The 19,455-nt window shown below is 41.8% G+C and overlaps 1 protein-coding gene across 2 annotated transcripts in view; it reads right to left on the bottom strand.

The window, feature by feature from the left end:
* Positions 1 to 18,420, bottom strand: part of LETM1 (leucine zipper and EF-hand containing transmembrane protein 1) — a 113,449-nt gene extending 95,029 nt beyond the window's left edge. For both annotated transcript variants that reach the window (XM_082243756.1, XM_082243757.1), the window contains exons 1-2: positions 18,239 to 18,420; positions 1,355 to 1,412 (exon numbers count right to left, since the gene is read on the bottom strand). In XM_082243756.1, the coding sequence (XP_082099882.1) occupies positions 1,355 to 1,412; positions 18,239 to 18,305 (125 nt within the window). In that variant the 5' untranslated portion in view covers positions 18,306 to 18,420. The remainder of the gene's footprint in view (positions 1 to 1,354; positions 1,413 to 18,238) is intronic.
* Positions 18,421 to 19,455: the final 1,035 nt, after the last annotated feature.

Raw genomic sequence — 19,455 nt, 5'->3', positions numbered from 1 at the left:
AAAATCACACTCAAAGTAGGAGGATTTGTGACATGTTATAGGATAGAAAGGACTCTTTCTTACCATACAGAGAGGGGCCCGCGTTCACCACAAAACCCGTCAGGGAAAAAGGGGGAACATACTACTCACCGTACCGGAACCAGGCGGGCACCAACTCCTGACAGTACCCCTCTCCACCGGGGCGGGAGGGCTGTCGACCGATACGGACGCCGTGACTCATGGTCTTTGGCGTTTCAGCGAGACGTTTAACTCGCGGGTTCAGTCCTTTTAATGGGACTTTGTCGCGGCCGACCCAGCGCGGAGCTATGGCCTGCACGCGCTCGTAGGCTGAACTGGGGTGACCACCGGATCTCAACATCCAGCCCGTCGCCCAGTTCAGCTTTCTTGCTTGAAGATCTCACAGGAACACTGGAGAAAAAAAGCTGTCTAAAAATCCTTTAAGAAAAAATTCTTGCCAGGACCTAAGATCCCAGCAAGGTATCTAGGTCCTTACTCCTAACTAGACAGAAAATAACTGATTTGCTGAGGCAGAGAGAGAGAGAGGATATACCCTCTGGGACTGCCCCTAGGGTGTGGCCAGAGCTTTTTAATTTCCTGTCTAGTCCTGCTCCTGTGGAGGCAACATAACCCGAAGGTGGTGTATCACCGAGGACTACGTCTGTCAATGAGCGCTAGAGAAAATACATTTACGTTCTTGGTTGTAACATGACAAAATGGGGAAAAAAAAATCAAATGTACACACCCTGATTTAAGTGGCCAGGCATTTTTCCTCTTTGAGACTCCTCTCCTTCACTTATTAACTTCTTCAGGCCAAAGTTACGGTCTAGCTAGCCAAACATCTGCCATTCTATTGCTCCATCAGAGCCATTTCAACTACCAGGGGCTTCTGTGTATGGGAAGCATGTGTTCTCTCTTCCGCTGATGCAAGGCTCGAGCCTGAGCAGGTGAGGACAATGACATCATCAGTTTGACATGGAGCTTACACATGTTTTGAACCCAGAGAAACTGATAGACAGAAAATTGCATAAATAAGTAATGGCCTAGCATCAAACTGTTACTTTGCCCAGAATGGCCCCTTTTTAAATGGTCTAGTCCAGGGGTCATCAAAATGTTCTAAACAAAAGTCCCAATTTACTGTCCTTCAGACCTTAGGAGGAGAACCAGGCCATGGCCAATGGGAGTAGAAAATGCCCCATTGTTTGGTGCCATTGGGAGGAACTGTGCCCCATCCTTGGGTGTCAGTGGATAAAAGCAAGAAAAGGGCCACCGTTTGGACACCACTGGTCTAATCCTAACAAAATAGTGTACAAGAGCTAATACCCTTAAACATAAAAATATAACACTTGTTTCATACCTGTGATTCACCAACCGTAAAGAAGTGCAACCAAGACATACGCGTTCAGTAAAGAGGCCTAAAAAAGAAAAAAGAATAGGAATAATCAGTAAATTAAATCTCTACATGTTTTTCACAATTTTGTTTATAGAACAAGCAGTAAGGAGAAATAATGTGCTGGTAACGATTTCCCGTACTTTAAAAACCAGTTTGCAATCCTGCCAACAATTCAATCATCCAATGACTTGTGTAAGAGCCAGACTGCTAATAATCCTGGCCATAATTAGCTTGAGAGCTCCGCTGTCATTTATAACAAAGCCAGAAAATTTTCGTATGCGAATAGAACTCCTCCCAATGAGAATTTTTTAGAATCAAATCATGTTTTTTGGCAAATCTTGTTTTCTCATGTTTGCAAATTTCTGAACAGATGTTTTATATAATAAATGTGCAGTATTTTTCCAACATCTTTTTCTTACAAATACACAGTGAATACAGGATGCGCCTATTTTACTCGTTCAGTAGTACATACTAAACTTACTAAAATGGAAAGCCCAGCACTAGCAGCTCATTTTGTAATGTTTTAGCTTAATAGCCAGACACACTGTATTTGGGGAACAATGAAAGCAAGTGCCCTGTCCATAAACCAGGTTATTCACATTCAGAAGATAATGCCATCCTGGCAAAAGGTAAAATTGTTCACATGCAGTTTTTTTTATTCACTTTAAGTGAAAATATTTAAAAATAATCTCTTTTTTTTTTTTCTTTATCAATATACCAAGGTACAGGGGGTATACATAAAAAAGAGGCGACACAAAAAAACATATACATACTCCTTGGTAGGAGTCCATAAACTAAAGAAAGAAAAGAGAAAGGAGAAAAAAATAAAATAAAATAAAAAAAACACCATATCTCCTATATAGAGACCAAACAAAAAAAAAAAAAAAAAAAAAAAAACAACAGGTACCTACAGGTAAATAAACTTGCAGTACCCTTCCATACCTTCCTGTCACCGTTGAATTTCTGGCAATTCTAACAGGTAAAGCTTTAGCACTTCCTCATACGGACATGGATTGCCCACCAAAACATTCCTACTGTCCATTAGGCAGTAAATTATACTGAAAGGCAAATAAGAACGTGTGAGGGCAGAACGTTACAACAATACCCAATGGTATTGGAACTTTACCTACCAAACGCACCTCAAAAGGCCTATGCAAATGATACAATGGACAGCGCACAGGGCTCTCCACACCATCAAAACATGAAGCATTAGCGTTGTGTCGCTTCAAAAACTGAAGCCTCACGACGAGTCAGGAGGTGTTTGAAGCCTTTCAATGCCTTCAATTTAAATCTATGGTAACGCTTCACAAACGCTCCGGCAGGCACTAAGATTAGTTTATTTCCTGTAATGGAATAGGCATTTGTGGAGCAGTTTTAAACACGCCTTAATGCTCAAACGCTTCAAATCCGATCCCCGCTGAGCCAGCGGATGACAGCTCCGTCTCCGCTTGCAGTGCGGAGAGGAGAGGGAGGTGTCACAGCCCCGCTGCTCTCTATAGGGAATCGGATGAGAGCGGACCGCCTGTCCACTCTCATCCGATCCCATCCCCAGGACGGATGGAAAATAGGGTTTCCATCCGTCCGGATTTCACGGACAGGATCGGATGCGGATGGCAGCGGACATGTCACCGCTGACATCCGCTGCTCCATAGGGCTTAATGGGGCATCCGATCAGATCCGCCTAAAAAACTGACAGGCGGATCTGATCGGACCGCCCGTGTGAAAGAGCTCTTCTGCTGTAAAATAAATAATGTATGCACGCAGGGGTGGAAATAAAGTGTAGAGGAAGCAATGTGTTGTCAGCTCTGACAGAAGTTAGGAGTGCCCTCAATTTCTGCCACATCAGATATTTTTCTGTTCTCTTTTATTAAAGAGATAAAAACAGAGAAATGTGCACATATTGCAGATATGATTTCGTTTTTGTTTTTTTTGACCATGGCATATACAGTAAACTATCAAATGAGGCAAAAGATCTGCCAACTGTGCCACCTGCTATAACTCGGAGCCCCTGAATAAAAACAAACATAACTGAATACTAAGGAGAGATAAGCTGGCACTGAAGGCATACTGATGTCAACCAACACTTGTCCCAGAGCTTTTCCTATTCAAGCACAGTGTGAGAATCCATTCATTGAGCCATCACAAGATAGAATGCTGCATTTGATTCCAGGAATCACTTTGGTAGTAGAGAATGTGATGATATGTTGTTTGCCACTCAAGGGAACATCTAGAATAAAAATGAAATCTGGGGAAAAAATATTTGCTATGTAAAAATGTATCTCCAACGATAAGGTGTTCCACTGGTGGATACTGCTAGTAGTAAAAGTTTAACTCATTAGCAAAAACATACAAACACAATGAAAGAGGCTTCAATAACAGAAATGCATAGGTTGAACCACTGACTGCTATGTGACTTCGCTATACAGCAACGTTTTGTGACTATATTGTTACCATCAATAACACAAAAGCTTTTGCCATTTCAAAGGCTATAGTCTAGCACAATCTTTTGAAACATCAAAAACACAAACAGAACCTCCTGAGGTGCTTCACAAATGTAAAATGCAAAACACTACAACACTTCAAAGTATCCCAGAATTAGATGTGCATCTTTAGGACAGACTCCAAGTCCAAAAGAAATGGACTTACTAGTCTAGAATACTAACTAGTCTATGGGGAAGATTTATTAAAACTGGAGCACTCAGTATCTAGTTCAACTTGTTCAAAAAAGAAATAGTTTCAAAAAAAATAAATAAAAAAAAAATAAAAAATTAGGCCTTGCACACTACAGCTTGAAACAAACTCAGTACACTGTACAGCATTTTTTTTAACTGAGCAAAAATGTAGCCCATTATTTACATTATGCCTGTTCACACAGGTACATTAACAAGCTCTGAGTATTCCTCAGTTGAAAAAAAAAAAAAAATAGGAAAATCTGCGTTCCCAGTCATTTTGCAACGGTGCGTGCAAATGAGCATAAAGTTGAATAGATTCTACCTAGGAAGGTATTGTGTGCATGCAAATACATGCTAATTTGTGCAACACAGACACCTAAAATAGCAAACAAAAAAGCAGAAGCTCAAACATCAGTACCGTGTGAGAGATAGAGATGATAGAGATAGAGATGATAGAGGTGATAGAGATAGGTGATAGAGATAGAGATATATACACACACACACACACACACATATACATACATACATACATACATACACACACATACATATACATATATACACATACACCATATATATATATCCATAAATAGAGCCCCACACATACATTTAAGGGGTTCCCTCTGGTGGTGACACTCATGCAAGTGAGGGGGCTCTGATGGAGACACTGATGAAAGGGGGGACTCTACATCTACATTGATATCATATCCCTTCGCAAGTCTCTTCTCCAGAGAGAATAAGTTCAATGCTTGTAGTCTTCCCTCATAGTTGAAGTCCTCTAACGCAGCTCTGTATTAGAGCTGCGTTGCTTACTAGCACATTATAAAATTACAACTGCCTGGGGTACAATATTTATTTTTTTTGCCGTGGTTTACTACCACTTTAAGTTGCTGTAATTTCCCTTTACATTTTCTGCTTCATTTTGAAAAATGACTTTGAAAAAACACCCCCCTAGCTTTTCTAGTCATGGCCATCTTGACTAAGGGCTGCTTCACACCACAATTTCTGCGTTACAGATGTGTTTTTGCATACGCGTTAATGCATGGGTTTTTTTAATGCTTTCTTTTTTTTTTTATTCACTCCAGAGCATTTTCCCCCCCTTTATCATTTTTTGACACTTAAAAAATCCAGGACAAAGGTGCATTCTGGTGCGTTTACATGCATTGTATACAGAAAAAATTGCAGCAAATTCTACTTCTGTTGACTGCACTAATGTGAACTAGGCCCATTGAAATATATGGAAAACAACGTGCATGCATTTTTTGATGCAGAGTAAAAATGCACTGGACTGCATCTGGTGTGAACCAGCCTTAAGGGTAGATGATTTATGCAGCATTCACTTCTAGGAATCTATCTGCCCTTAACTTAGGCATGCAAGCAGGAAGGTGTGCTAAGCTGAGAGACTCCTGGGATATATGACATTCATTTTGGCCTAGGCCAGAAATGAGGAAGAAAAATAAAGAAATGTGAGAAAAAAAGGGTTAAAAACAAGTAAATATAATATACCTTCCTGTTTATGTACTGTTAGTAGCATAAAGATTAAAAATGGTTAAATATTGATCGAGCGAGTTTAGCTCCACTTTAATTATTTCTGAGACAAGTTTGCAAGAAGTGAGAAAAAAAAAAAATCTTGATGTTCATACTCATTCCACATCAGTGACTTACAGTTATTGTAAAACAACCCGTTTAGCTTAAAATAGAAATGAAAGCCAAAACTTGTATAGATATAAAAACCCCATTATAAATACCTTTTTTGCCTCTTTTTAAATAAGTGGTCACATTCGCTCTGTTCTCAGCCGTTATAGAGCTAGGTGGGGGGGGGGGGGGGGGGTTGGGGGAAAAAAACAGCATTACATTGAGCTTCTCAGTGAACAGCTGTACAGTAGGGGCGTGTCAGGACAAGTCTGGGCATACTGAGCTACCAGCATCGCTAGAGAACTGACCATGCTATGCTTTCCTGCTTAGTTTGGTCAGTTTTTAAGAGGAAAGCAAGGGGACCAGCAGGAACACCAAGGATTTTTACATAAAGGAAACGATACAAAGAACAGGATACTTTCTCATACAAGTACATGGTACAGCAGGCTCATATCAGGAATATGAATAGTTAGGGTAACAAACTCTTTAAAGTGGTCCTAAAAGCTGAAGTTTTTTTTTGCCTAAATGCATTCAATGAATAAACTTAAAAAAAATCTTGTGTTCAGCGCCACCCCCCACCCAATCCAGCAATGTTCACGATGGCCTCGGCAGTCCCGGGACTCTCCGTCCTCATTGGCAGAGGCAGCAGCGGGAGCCCATTGGCTACCACTGCTGGCAATCGCAGCCAATGGACGCATGGATTTCTCTAGGGACACTGCTCGAAGGTGAGGGTGGGGGAGCCAGGGGTGCTTGCAAGGGACCCAAAAAGTATCGGATCGGAGCTGCTTTGTGCAAAACCATTGCACAGAGAAAGTATAACATGCTTATTTTAAAAAAAAAAAAAAAAAAAAAAAAAAAGGGAGGAGGTTTATCTTAATCTATTCTATGCATTAAAAAAAAAAACCTTCTGTGTGCGCAGCAGCCCACCCTCATGCTTACTTGAGCCCCATCTCGATCCAGCGATGTTCCTGACTGTCTCTGCCATCTAGGACTTCCCTACTCATTGGCTCCCGCTGCTGTCAATCAAAGTCAGCTAGCCAATCAGGAGGGGGGGCCCTAATCGCAGCTGTGTCAGAATGGATACAGGGAGCTGTGATTCGGCTCGGGTGGCCCCATAACAAGCTGTTTGCTGTGGGGGCATTCAACAGGAGAGAAGGGCCAGGAGAGCCGAAGAGGGACCCCAGAAGAGGAGGATTCAGGCTGTCCTGTACAAAACGAACTGCGCAGAGCAGTAAGTAGAATATATGTTTTTTTTTTTTTTTTTTTTTTCGTAAATTAAAATAAACAACTTTACAATCACTTAAATACCACTGAAGTGATATCTCCAAGGGCAGGGCACTAATATTTTCAGGAGATCAGCATGGCATCTCCCAACATTCTCATTTTCTTTTAACAGCTTTCATTCTCAATGAGAAGAACCTTTGGGAACTTTCAGACTAAAGCTCTGGCAGTATATACACAAGATTTTATAATGTAAAATATCACACTTTGCACACTGGATTGTAAGTCATTAAACCAAGGTCATCAGAGAACGCACTCGTGTAAACCTGTATGAGCAGGCTCCTGACAAAACAAAGCCAGATTTCTTTGTTGCTCCAACTGGTTTCTTGTAGCAATAGAATTTAACAAACACCAAGTCCCCATTCACACTATCGCGACTTGTCAGGCGAAAGTCGCCTGACAAGTCGCGGTGGGTCGCCTGCCATTGATTAGCACAGGACCCGTTCTAATAGGAGCGACACAAGTCGCTCCGACTTAGAAAAAGGGTCCTGTACTACTTTGGGGCGACCTGGAGGCGACTTGCATTGACTTCAATGATATGAAGTCCGCAAGTCGTGTCGCCCCTGTGTGAATAGGCTCTAAATGTAGCGTCACAAAACAAATGTAAATACCACTGGGTATAGGGGAGGAAGATTAGAACTGGCAGCCTCATACTACTGTGTTCTTGCTGGGAAGATCTCGGTCACATTCTCTCCTGGAAACCCCTGTGTCTGGTACAGGAAGGGAAAGAATCTTCCCAATCATATAATCAGACAGCAGACAGGAAAACTCCCCAATTCGAAAGCTAGCCAATGCCATACATGCTTCAGTTAGCTGGAGAATTCTTCTCTGTCAGCTACTGTATATGGACAGCCGGAACACCTGGGACAGATTGAACACCCAAATAAGTCACTGAATCTGACAGCATGCAGCCTGTGTTCAACTGACCATTTCTTATGTGGCTCCTTCGATGTGGAAACAGACATCGGACGAGTCAGGTGGTGCCGATTCAAACGGGCAAATGTCCAAATTAATGGCCAATATTGAGCCATGTATGGCCAGCTTAATGGAACTTTCATGGGGCAAACTTCGCAAATAAAAAAATAAATCATATAGCGTATACAATTGTGACAAGTCATATTGTAATAAAATGACCTTTCCTTTTCAATCTGCAGAGCTGTAATTTTCTGTAAAATGCAATGCCATATGGAGGCAGTCAGTACACCGATGGTACAAGACTGCTATATACTGCTGCTGGTGAGAAAAGGTATTTAGCAGTTTAGATTTACTACAATATTGTCGTTTCCATGTTCCGTTTACTGTGGGAGACAAAATTAGGGCTGCAACTAACGATTATTTTCATAATCAGTTGGCTGAATACGGTTTCGATTAATTAAAAAAAAAAAAAAAAATATGGTGTATAATTCAGTTAACCACTTCCATACCGGGTCTATTTTTCTCCTTTCCTATAAGTAAAAATACTTTTTTGCTAGAAATATACTCAGAACCCCCAAACATGTTATATGCTTTTTCAGCAGAGACCCTAGGGAATAAAGTGGCGGTCATTGTAACTTTTTGTGTCACACAGTATTTGCGCAGCAATTTTTCAAAATATTAAAAAAAAAAAAAAAAAAAACACACTAACAATTTTTTGGGTAGAATGTGAAAGATGATGTTACGCTGAGTAAATTAGATACCCAACAGGTCATGCTTTAAAATTGTGCACATTAATGGAATGGTGCCAAACTTTGGAACTTACCATAGGCGACGCTTTAAAATTTTTTACAGGTTACCCATTTAGAGTTACAAAGGTCGCGAGTTAGAATTGTTGCTCTTGGTCTAACGTTTGCAGCGATGCCTCCAATGTGTGGTTTGAACGCCATTACATATGTGGGCGTGATGTACGTATTCACTTCTGTGCAGGGACATGGGAGCTTTTCATTTTTTTTTTTCTTTACTCTTTTTTTTTTTTTTTTTTTTTTAAACCACAAGCAATGGAAACATCCCTTGTAATAGGAATAGGTACTAGGTAATAGGACAGGTACTCTTTATAGAGAGATGTGGGGTCCTTTAGACCCCACATCTCTCCTCTAGGCAGGAAAGAAAAAAAAAAAAACAAATAAATATACATATATACACATATATATATATATATATACACATATATATATATATATATACACATATATATATATATATATACACATATATATATATATATATACATATATATATATATATATATATATATATATATATATATATATATATATATATATATATATATATATATATATATATATATATATATATATATATATATATATATATATATATATATATATATATATATATATATATATATATATATATATATATATATATATAGTCCGTTCCAGCCAAGTACACAGCAGTGTTAACTGCCGGGTTGGACGTGAACGTAGGTCATAGAGACTGCCGGGTCCTTGCTGCTGGTTCTTGGTATTCTCTTTGGTGAACTTCCACCGCCAGCGGATTCCTCCTCCAGCTCAGACGTTCCCTCCCACCACCTGTAAGAATGATCAAGTGGCAGCACTGCCGCTATGGTTGTTCCTTGTTCCTACGGTGCAGGGAATCGCCGGTTTGCAATACGCACTGACTGACCTGCATTCCCAACGGTTTTCTTAATTGCCAGGTAATAAACTACAGATCTTTAACAGTGTCTCTGTAACGAAAACTGGGAAGTGGTCAAGCAGCACCATTGCCCAACCCCATCAGTGGGATGAGGCTTTCCAGGTTCTGCTGACCACTGCTACATCAGTCGGGCTTAGGATAGGCCCAACTGGTCCATGCACCTCTCATTACCCTTCCTTCTGTGATGTCAACAGTTCCAGGCGGGTCTGCAACTGGAATATCCGGCAAGGAGAAGTCAGTGTTGTGGGAGAGAGCCACACTAAGCCTGATGAAACCTTACCAGCAGGCAGTTTTTGTGTTACCTTTTTAAGTGTCACTTACACCCAACTGGTGGCCATTTTTGATTTGTCTGGAACTGAACTGTCTGAAATCGTCCTTCCATTAAGTAAAGAATGAATGTTTTTATTATCTGGTTCTCTTTTTCCCCCCCAGTTATTGCTAAAGGTCTACGGGCCAACAATGCTTTGTGTGAAACTACACAGTACTACTTGAACTGCTAGGATGTGGCCATATACAGTCAGGTCCATAAATATTGGGACATCAACAATTCTAATCTTTTTGGCTCTATACACCACCACAATGGATTTGAAATGAAACAAACAATATGTGCTTTAAACTGCAGACTTTCAGCTATAATTTGAGGGTATTTACATCCAAATCAGGTGAACGGTGTAGGAATTACAACAGTTTGTTTATGTGCCTCCCACTTTTTAGGGGCCAAAAGTAATGGGACAAATTAACAATCATAAATCAAACTTTTACTTTTTAATACTTGGTTGCAAATCCTTTGCAGTCAATTACAGCCTGAAGCATAGACATCACCAGACGCTGGGTTTCATGCCTGGTGATGCTCTGCCAGGCTTCTACTGCAACTGTCTTCAGTTCCTGATTGTTCTTGGGGCATTTTCCCTTCAGTTTTGTCTTCAGCAAGTGAAATGCATGCTCAATCGGATTCAGGTCAGGTAATTGACTTGTCCATTGCATAACATTCCACTTCTTTCCCTTACAAAACTCTTTGGTTGCTTTCACAGTATGCTTCGGGTCATTGTCCATCTGCACTGTGAAGCGCCGTCCAATGAGTTCTGAAGCATTTGGCTGAATATGAGCAGATAATATTACCCGAAACACTTCAGAATTCATCCTGCTGCTTTTGTCAGCAGTCACATCATCAATAAATACAAGAGAACCAGTTCCATTGGCAGCCATACATGCCCATGCCATGACACTACCACCACCATGCTTCACTGATAAGGTGGTACGCTTTGGATCATGAGCAGTTCCTTTCCTTCTCCATACTCTTCTCTTCCCATCACTCTTCTCTTCCCATCACTCTGGTACAAGTTGATATTGGTCTCATCTGTCCATAGGATGTTGTTCCAGATCTGTGAAGGCTTTTTTAGATGTTTGGCAAACTCTAATCTGGCCTTCCTGTTTTTGAGGCTCACCAATGGTTTATATCTTGTGGTGAACCCTCTGTATTCACTCTGGTGAAGTCTTCTCCTGATTGTTGACTTTGACACACATACACCTACCTCCTGGAGAGTGTTCTTGATCTGGCCAACTGTTGTGAAGGGTGTTTTCTTCACCAGGGAAAGTCATCCAGCCACCAGTTGTTTTCCGTGGTTTTCCAGGTCTTTTGGTGTTGCTGAGCTCACCGGTGCGTTCTTTCTTTTTAAGGATGTGCCAAACAGTTGATTTGGCCACACCTAATGTTTTTGCTATCTCTCTGATGGGTTTGTTTTGTTTTTTCAGCCTAATAATGGCTTGCTTCACTGATAGTGACAGCTCTTTGGATCTCATATTGACAGCAACAGATTCCAAATGCAAATAGCACACTTGAAATGAACTCTGGACCTTTTATCTGCTCCTTGTAAATGGGATAATGAGGGAACACCACACACCTGGCCATGGAACAGCTGAGCAGCCAATTGTCCCATTACTTTTGGTCCCTTAAAAAGTGGGAGGCACATATACAAACTGTTGTAATTCCTACACCTTTCACCTGATTTGGATGTAAATATCCTCAAATTAAAGCTGCTGAAAGTCTGCAGTTAAAGCACATCTTGTTTCATTTCAAATCCATTGTGGTGGTGTATAGAGCCAAAAAGATTAGAATTGTGTCGTTGTCCCAATATTTATGGACCTGACTGTACCTGTATTTGGCTTTTGTTTGAAGATTCTCCCTATTAGGAGTTCCTTTCATGGACTCTTGAGTGGACCAATTTTTTTCCAGCGGAGGTACAGGGAAGAAAACTTCTGATTCCCAGAATGAATCAAAAAGGTAGCAGGGTTTTACTTTGGCATGGTTTTCTGGTATGGTATTTACTGTAACGCTCACTGTATAGGAAAAACGATTGGCAAAAGTTGTTGTAGTAACACAAACTAAACATTCAGGTTGGGACAGGTACAGTTCACCTTTTTGGCTTTTGGAGAAAGGTTTCTTGAATTAACGGCACTGATAAGGGGAGTTGCCGGAAATGAGAGCGTTTTTGGCACAAAGGTTAGTAAAATGTCATGATTTTTTTCACTTGGCTCTCAATGTTTAGATTGTCAGTCCCTACAGAGAACATTCATTTCCTGTATGGAAGCAGCACCTTAAAATAGCTCCCTTTTATCTCTATGGGTAACTGTACAGAATACTTGCTATATGTCTAGAGCAGTGATCTCCAAAGTGTGTCCCTTTTCTTACATTTATCTGGCCCTTGGGGCACTGTTCTTTACACTGAATTGAGACACTAATCCTTCCACTATCACCAATGACAAGGCACCATTCCTCCTACTGACAACAGCTTTGGGGCACTATTCCTTCCCCTGACACCAAGAATAAGGCATAATTCCTCCCACGAATAATGTCTCGACGTCAGTACACGGAAGTGACGTGGTATCAGCAATGACGTGTTGGGGGCCGCTCTTCCTCCTCGACGGCAGCGCACGGCCATGGAAGGTGTCTGTTCAAACGCCAATTATGGGGCAGAGGGGAGCCATAAAAAGTCTGGAAATGGGTGCCAGACTACTTAGGACAACCACATGGCAATGCATCGTGACAGAATGTATGCGAGACATCATCTGGATATAGACTAACCATAGAATGGCGGCTCTATAGTTGTACAATCATATAACTGGCTTTACCCATCTCTATATTATAGCCCATGGGACTCCTTCATATTGATGTTTGGAGCAGCCGATTTATCTTAAAAGCGAAAGAGTGGGGTTATCTATCCACCCCCCTCTACCATCTGGAGTAACAACTCTTTTAGAGAGGAATGGCCCTCTATGAGGTGAGTTATTTCTGTTTGATGCCGGTCCAATATATAATATCTTTAATATACAATTTAATTTTCTTAGAAAGCCTCCTGTGTGTCGATATTCTGTCTTACACCGTGTCATTTGTGGGTTTGGACACACAGAATAAGATATCTAAGGATTAACGCCAGTAAGTGTATATAGAATATGGCCCTATAGATCATTGGGTATTTTGAATAGTATAATAACCATTTTATTAACGTTTATAGGATGGTTGTCCTATAGAATGATTCCGGCGCCCGCCCAGGGATTATTTTCCCTCACATGTGCACTATTGGAAGTTCATCCTTGGCTATATTCCAGCACTCATAGTACTGGAATATGAATATGTACAATATACAGTATGTATTAAGATCTGTTAGTAAATTATGTTTTTATCTATAGATAAGTACTGTAGGGTCTTTGCTGCCCTGAGGAAGCGATTGGTGAAACGTCGGCACTGAAGGCCTTTAACTACACAGTGCTTAGCAAACCGGTTACCATATATGCTTTTCCCTCTAGGGATCGCTTTTATACAGTTAGTATTTTCTGTGTGTATTTTTTGTTTTTATATATGATACAATAAAAAAAAAAATATGGATTTTTACTAAATCTTGAATATCCCCCCTGTTTGGCCTGCACAGTCCGATTTCCTCTTTTTTCGTTTTATATTATACTAATGGGGCACTATTCCTCCTACTGGCCACAGGTGCTATGTAATTTTTACTTCCTCAGAAGCAACCCTGCGATTGCTCATCGCTGAGAGAAAACACCGTTCAGCTCTTGTAAGCCGTTAGAAAACCCTCCCCTAGGCTCACAATTAACCCTTTGAGCGCCACTATGTTAACCCCTTCCCTGCCATTGTCATTATTACATTAACAGTGCATATTTTAGCACTGATTACTGTAGTAATGTCACTGGTCCCCCCCAAAAAAAGTGTCAAAAATGTCAGTTGGGGTCTGATCTGTCCGCCGCAATCCCACTAAAAATTGCAGATCGCCGCCATTACTAATAAAAAAAAAAAAATGTAAAAATTACAAATCTTTCCCCTAGTTTGTAGCCACGATAACTTTTGCGCAAACCAATCAAAATACGCTTATTGCGATTTTTTTTTCTACCAAAAATATGTAGCAGAATACAAATTTACCTAAGAGGATGAAAAAATAGAATTTTTTTTTGTGAATGTTATATAGCAGAAAGTGAAAAATATATATATATTTTTTTTTTCCAGAATGGTAGCTTTTTTTATTGTTTATAGCGCAAAAAATAAAGGTCGCACAAGTGACAAATACCACGAAATGAAAGCTCTATTTTTTTTTTTTTTTGGGGTACAGCGTCGCACAGCCGCCCAATTTTCCGTTAAAGTAACGCAGTGCCAAAACGCAAAAAATGGCCTGGTCATTAAGTGGGCAAATCCTTCCGATCCAGAAGTGCTTAATCACCACTGGGTTTTTATTTTTTGCTAAACAAAAAAAAAAAACACGAAAATTTTTTAAACAAAAAACACCCTTTTCTTCGTGTCCTTTACTTATTTGCAGAATTTTATAATTTTTCATCCTCATTGATGGGCACTGATAAAATCGGTGTAAATGTGTGCTGTCACAGGATAGCAGTTATCGGCTTTCCTTTCCTCACACATGGACAGCACTGAGAATAGAAAATGCCAATAACCGGCATTTGTTTTCATGGGATCAACCGATTGGACACGGCTGATCACATGGTAAAGGACCACTGTGATTGGCCCTTTACCTGTGTCATAATCCCTGCGCGCAGGGTTCTGGGAGGACGTCAATAGACACCCTCTCAGAACCGGACGACTGTGCTATAGCCGTCTTTCGGGTATAGCGCAGTCGACAAGTGGCTAAGAGAAAGATTTTTACCCATGTATGCGTTTTACGCAAAAAATGAATCCTTCATGGACAGGATGCAGAAGTAGATGAGATTGCCATCTTCCCTTGGTAGCCCCGGGTGGGAACTGCAAGCTGGTGTCAGATAGTGAGCGTTACATATTTATTTCAGATCATGAGGATCTCATTACGAGACATTTACACAAGGTGAGAAATGCAACAAACACCCTTCTTATTAGTGAGAAAAATCAATGTACTTGGATGGGTACAAATGAAACTTGGTGGAATAAAATATCTGGTTCATTTCTTAGGCCAACAGTTTCTCTTAGGCCTCTTTCACACGGAGCGGACCGTATTGCGATCCGCTCCAGCACTTTTTTTTTTTTTACGGACACAGATGACACTTGTGTCATCCAGTCCATATGTCCGCATATCATCCCATCCGTTTGCGGATGATATACGGACATAATGTATGTCTATGGGATTGCGGATGTCAGCAGATGACACCACTGACATCCAATTTAGCTTCCTTTCCGTTTTTTAAATGGAAGAAAAAATAGGGTTCTGTTCCGTTCCAAAAAACGGATCAGAACTGAAAGGACGCAAATCGGATGGTCATCCGCTGACATCCGCAATCCCATTGACAAGCATTATGTCCGTATATCACCCACAAACGGATGGGGTGATATACGGACACACAGAACGCCCGTGTGAAAGGGGCCTTACAGTTTTAGAAATCATTTTATGCATTACTTCTGCTGGAGGGGTTTAAACAAATTTACTTCTGTCAAATAAATATCTGAGTAACCCATAAAAGCCGCATTAGAGAATATACTGCAAAGTTGGCTGATATTAGTACCCAGAGTGAGAAATGTTGGAGGAATTCTGAATGTGACCTCAGTCAGCCTGCAGGTCTGGTGGTTACAGTCTTGTTCCCATTAATCTGGTGCAGACACTGATGTACCTTGACCTTTGGGTTCAGTGTGTCTCTCTGGAAGTTTTTCTTTGACTCCTCATAAACAAATTGCAATTTCATGCACAAGTTAGAAAGGTGCTTTAGGGTGTCATCATCACCATGCACCTGCAAAAGTGATGCATGTTTTTTTTCATACCACCAAAAGCAAGCTCTATTTTTGCAAAAAACAAAAGATTTAAATTTTATCCGGGCACAGTGTTGCATGACCACGCAATTACCAGTTAAAGTAGTACAGTGCTTAAAAGCAAAAACTGGCCTGGTCAAAAAGCGGGGTAAAACCATCAAGAAGTCTATGCAAGGGCGGCTGTAAACCAGTTTGGGTCTGTTTATATCCGAAAACCTCTGATCTATCATTTTTAGGCCAGAAAAAAAAAAAAAAGTACGCAAATTTTTTTCCCCGAACCTGGTCGAAATGGAAGGTAATCAGATGTACACAGGCGCATGTACTATTCACATTAAGGCTCCTTTCACACACTCCGTCCGTTGGACGGAGTCCGTTTTTCTCAGCGGGGGATTGAGCTGCCGATCCCCCGCTGAGCAGCAGGAGGACAGCTGTGTCTCCGCGCTGTGTGCGGAGACACAGCTGACAGTTCCCCATGCATCTCTATGGGGGAAATCGGATGTCAACGGACCGTCAGTCCGTTCTCACCCGATCCCATCCGTTCCGATCCGCTGGACGGATGGAAAATAGGGTTTCCATCCGTCCAGATTTGACGGATCGGATCGGGTGTCAGCGGACATGTCTCCGCTGACATCCGATGCCCCATAGGAATGCATGGGGGGACCGTTCAGATCCGCCAAAAAAATCGGACAGGCGGATCTGAACGGTCTGCCTGTGTGAAAGGGGCCTAAGACACCAATAGACCTGACATGGAGCTTCCAATCAAGTCCACCTGAAAAATTGACAGATGGACGCCTGCATGGGCCTTAATTGCAATTATCACTGATCTAACTATTTATGTTTTCTAGGGGTACTAAACAAATTTGTGTGTGTCATTTCAGAACACAGTTCATCCAGCAGCACCACGGGGAAATGTCTGGGCGGACAGCCACAGTTAGCCAAGGCCGCTGCTGAACCTTCCCCTGAAGTATACAGGGCATGGCAGTCTCAGCTCCCTGCTCACAGGTTGCAAAAACAGTGTAAAAAAAAAAAAATCAGCAGATTACTACTGCTGTTAGTCGCCCATCTGAGTGCAGCCCCTGTCAAGTCGCCCATCTGAGTGCAGCCCCTGTCAAGTCGCCCATCTGAGTGCAGCCCCTGTCAAGTCGCCCATCTGAGTGCAGCCCCTGTCAAGTCGCCCATCTGAGTGCAGCCCCTGTCAAGTCGCCCATCTGAGTGCAGCCCCTGTCAAGTCGCCCATCTGAGTGCAGCCCCTGTCAAGTCGCCCATCTGAGTGCAGCCCCTGTCAAGTCGCCCATGTGAGTGCAGCCTTACTCTATGACAGACCACAGGCATGCAGATATATGTAAGACAATGACTTTCAATTTCATTACTCTCCAGAACCAATGAAACATTGTTTCAGTGAACTGTATGACCCCTTTCAAACAGGTTGTGTTCGGTCCAAACAGCATGGAATCCATGAACAGATCCCCAGCTCAATCACAGAATGGAAATCTATTTTGTGACATCCGTGTCTGTTCAGTTTTTGCTGCCAGATGTTTCTGGACCCATATTAGGTCTATGGGATCACCTCCGACCTGTCACAATAGAGCTGGAAAAACAGAGGACAACAGAAACTTTTTCCAAGTTTTCCCAGGACCTGGATGGGCTCTGAGGTCATCGGATGTAAACAGACGCATGCCTATAAATTTACATGGAGCATCCAATCAGATCCTCCCGAAAGACTAACAGGCAGACCTGACTGGAGCACCCGCATGAAAGGAAATATCACTATGGTCCATTTCTATAGAATATTTCTAGGGGAAACAATCCAGAGTATTGAGAATACACATGAAGAATGAGAAAAAAAGTTTTCCTGCTGTACTCTATGACATACCAAAGGCAGGCAAGTATACACAAAGCAACTGCCTTTACTTTTATTACTTTCCAGGAGGATGAAGCATTGTTGTTGCTGGGATAGACCTGTGTACACTGCCGTGAGCGCTCTGGTATAGACCTGTGTACAGTGCAGAGTTCTCTCTGGTATAGACCTGTGTACATACATGGCTGTGTCCTCCTGTGTACATGGTTGTGCTCTCTCTGGTATAAACCTGTGTAGGTAGGTATAGGCCTGTATACATGGCTCTCCTGTGTAGGTAGGTATAGGCCTGTATACATGGCTCTCCTGTGTAGGTAGGTATAGGCCTGTATACATGGCTCTCCTGTGTAGGTAGGTATAGGCCTGTGTACATGGCTCTCCTGTGTAGGTAGGTATAGGCCTGTGTACATGGCTCTCCTGTGTAGGTAGGTATAGGCCTGTGTAAATAGGTATAGGCCTGTGTACATGGCTCTCCTGTGTAGGTAGGTATAGCCCTGTAGACACACACAGAGAAGGTGACTCACCCCTCACTCCGTCTCCTCGCAGTACAGGCCCGCGGCTCAGGCCTCCTCTCAGTAGCAGGGCCGCCATAGTAATAGATGATTAGCTGTGCCGTGTCCTCTCTCTATGTTGCCCCATTTCCCTCTGTCAAGCCACTCTCACTCCACCTCCATCTCCTCACTGGTAGCCAAGTGCCGGGTTATGGGGCGGGGCCACTACGTGACGTACATTCGGGTGACCAACTACGACGTCCATGTTGGCTATTGGCAAAGGATTCTGAGTCAACAATGAATAGAACGTGGGCGGCCATGTTGATTAATGGCAGTGACGTTAGAGGACGCAGGATTGGCGACGGCCATCTTGGTAGTGGGAAGGGGCGAGAGCTGTGACATTGCAGATAATTGTTCCATGCAAAGAGTGGTAACTCCTCTGTGACTCATATCACCCAGGAGAGGCAAGGGCCTGCTGCCATTCCACCCTCTAATTACAGCTACGAAGGCCACTGAGTGCTGCCAAACAGGGCCTGTGTATAAATGATTTCAAACTGAAAAACCATTCAATGATTTTATAAAGGAAGGTATTTGTATATTAAATCATCCTACTAAATACTGAATGATACAATAGGGGGGTGACCAGAAGTCTCCGGTTTCCGGGAACAGTCCCCGGACTGAGGACAGTTTCCCCAGACCAATTCTATCCCCAGTTTTGTCCCCGGATTGGATTTGAACAGGGCAATTTTAACCACTTCAGCCCCGGAAGGGTTTACACCATTAACCACTTAAGCCCCGGAAGATTTTACCCCCTTCCTGACCAGGGTCTATTTTGCGATTCGGCACTGCGTGAATTTAACGGACAATTGCGTGGTCGTGTGACGCTGTACCTAAACTAATTTGACGTCCTTTTTTTCCCACAAACAGAGCTTTCTTTTGGTGGTATTTGATCACCTGTGCGATTTTTTGATCACGCGCTATAAACAAAAAAAGAGCGACAATTTTGCAAAAATAACAATATTTTTCAAATTTTTTTTATATGAAATTCCCCAAAAAAAATGTAAAAATCAAAATGTTTTAACTTTTTCGGCCAATTTGTTTTATACTACATATGTTTGGTAAAAAAAATCACAAAAAGCGTATTTCGATTGGTTTGCGCAAAAGTTATTGCGTTTACTAACAAAAGGGAAAGATTTCTGTCATTTTTGTTGTTGTTTTTTTTAACGAGTAATGGCGGCGATCTGCAATTT

Source organism: Pelophylax lessonae, assembly GCF_965119305.1.
Source record: "Pelophylax lessonae genome assembly, chromosome: 1".
Classification (NCBI taxonomy): Eukaryota; Metazoa; Chordata; class Amphibia; order Anura; family Ranidae; genus Pelophylax; species Pelophylax lessonae.
This window is presented reverse-complemented; position numbering and strand designations above follow the sequence as displayed.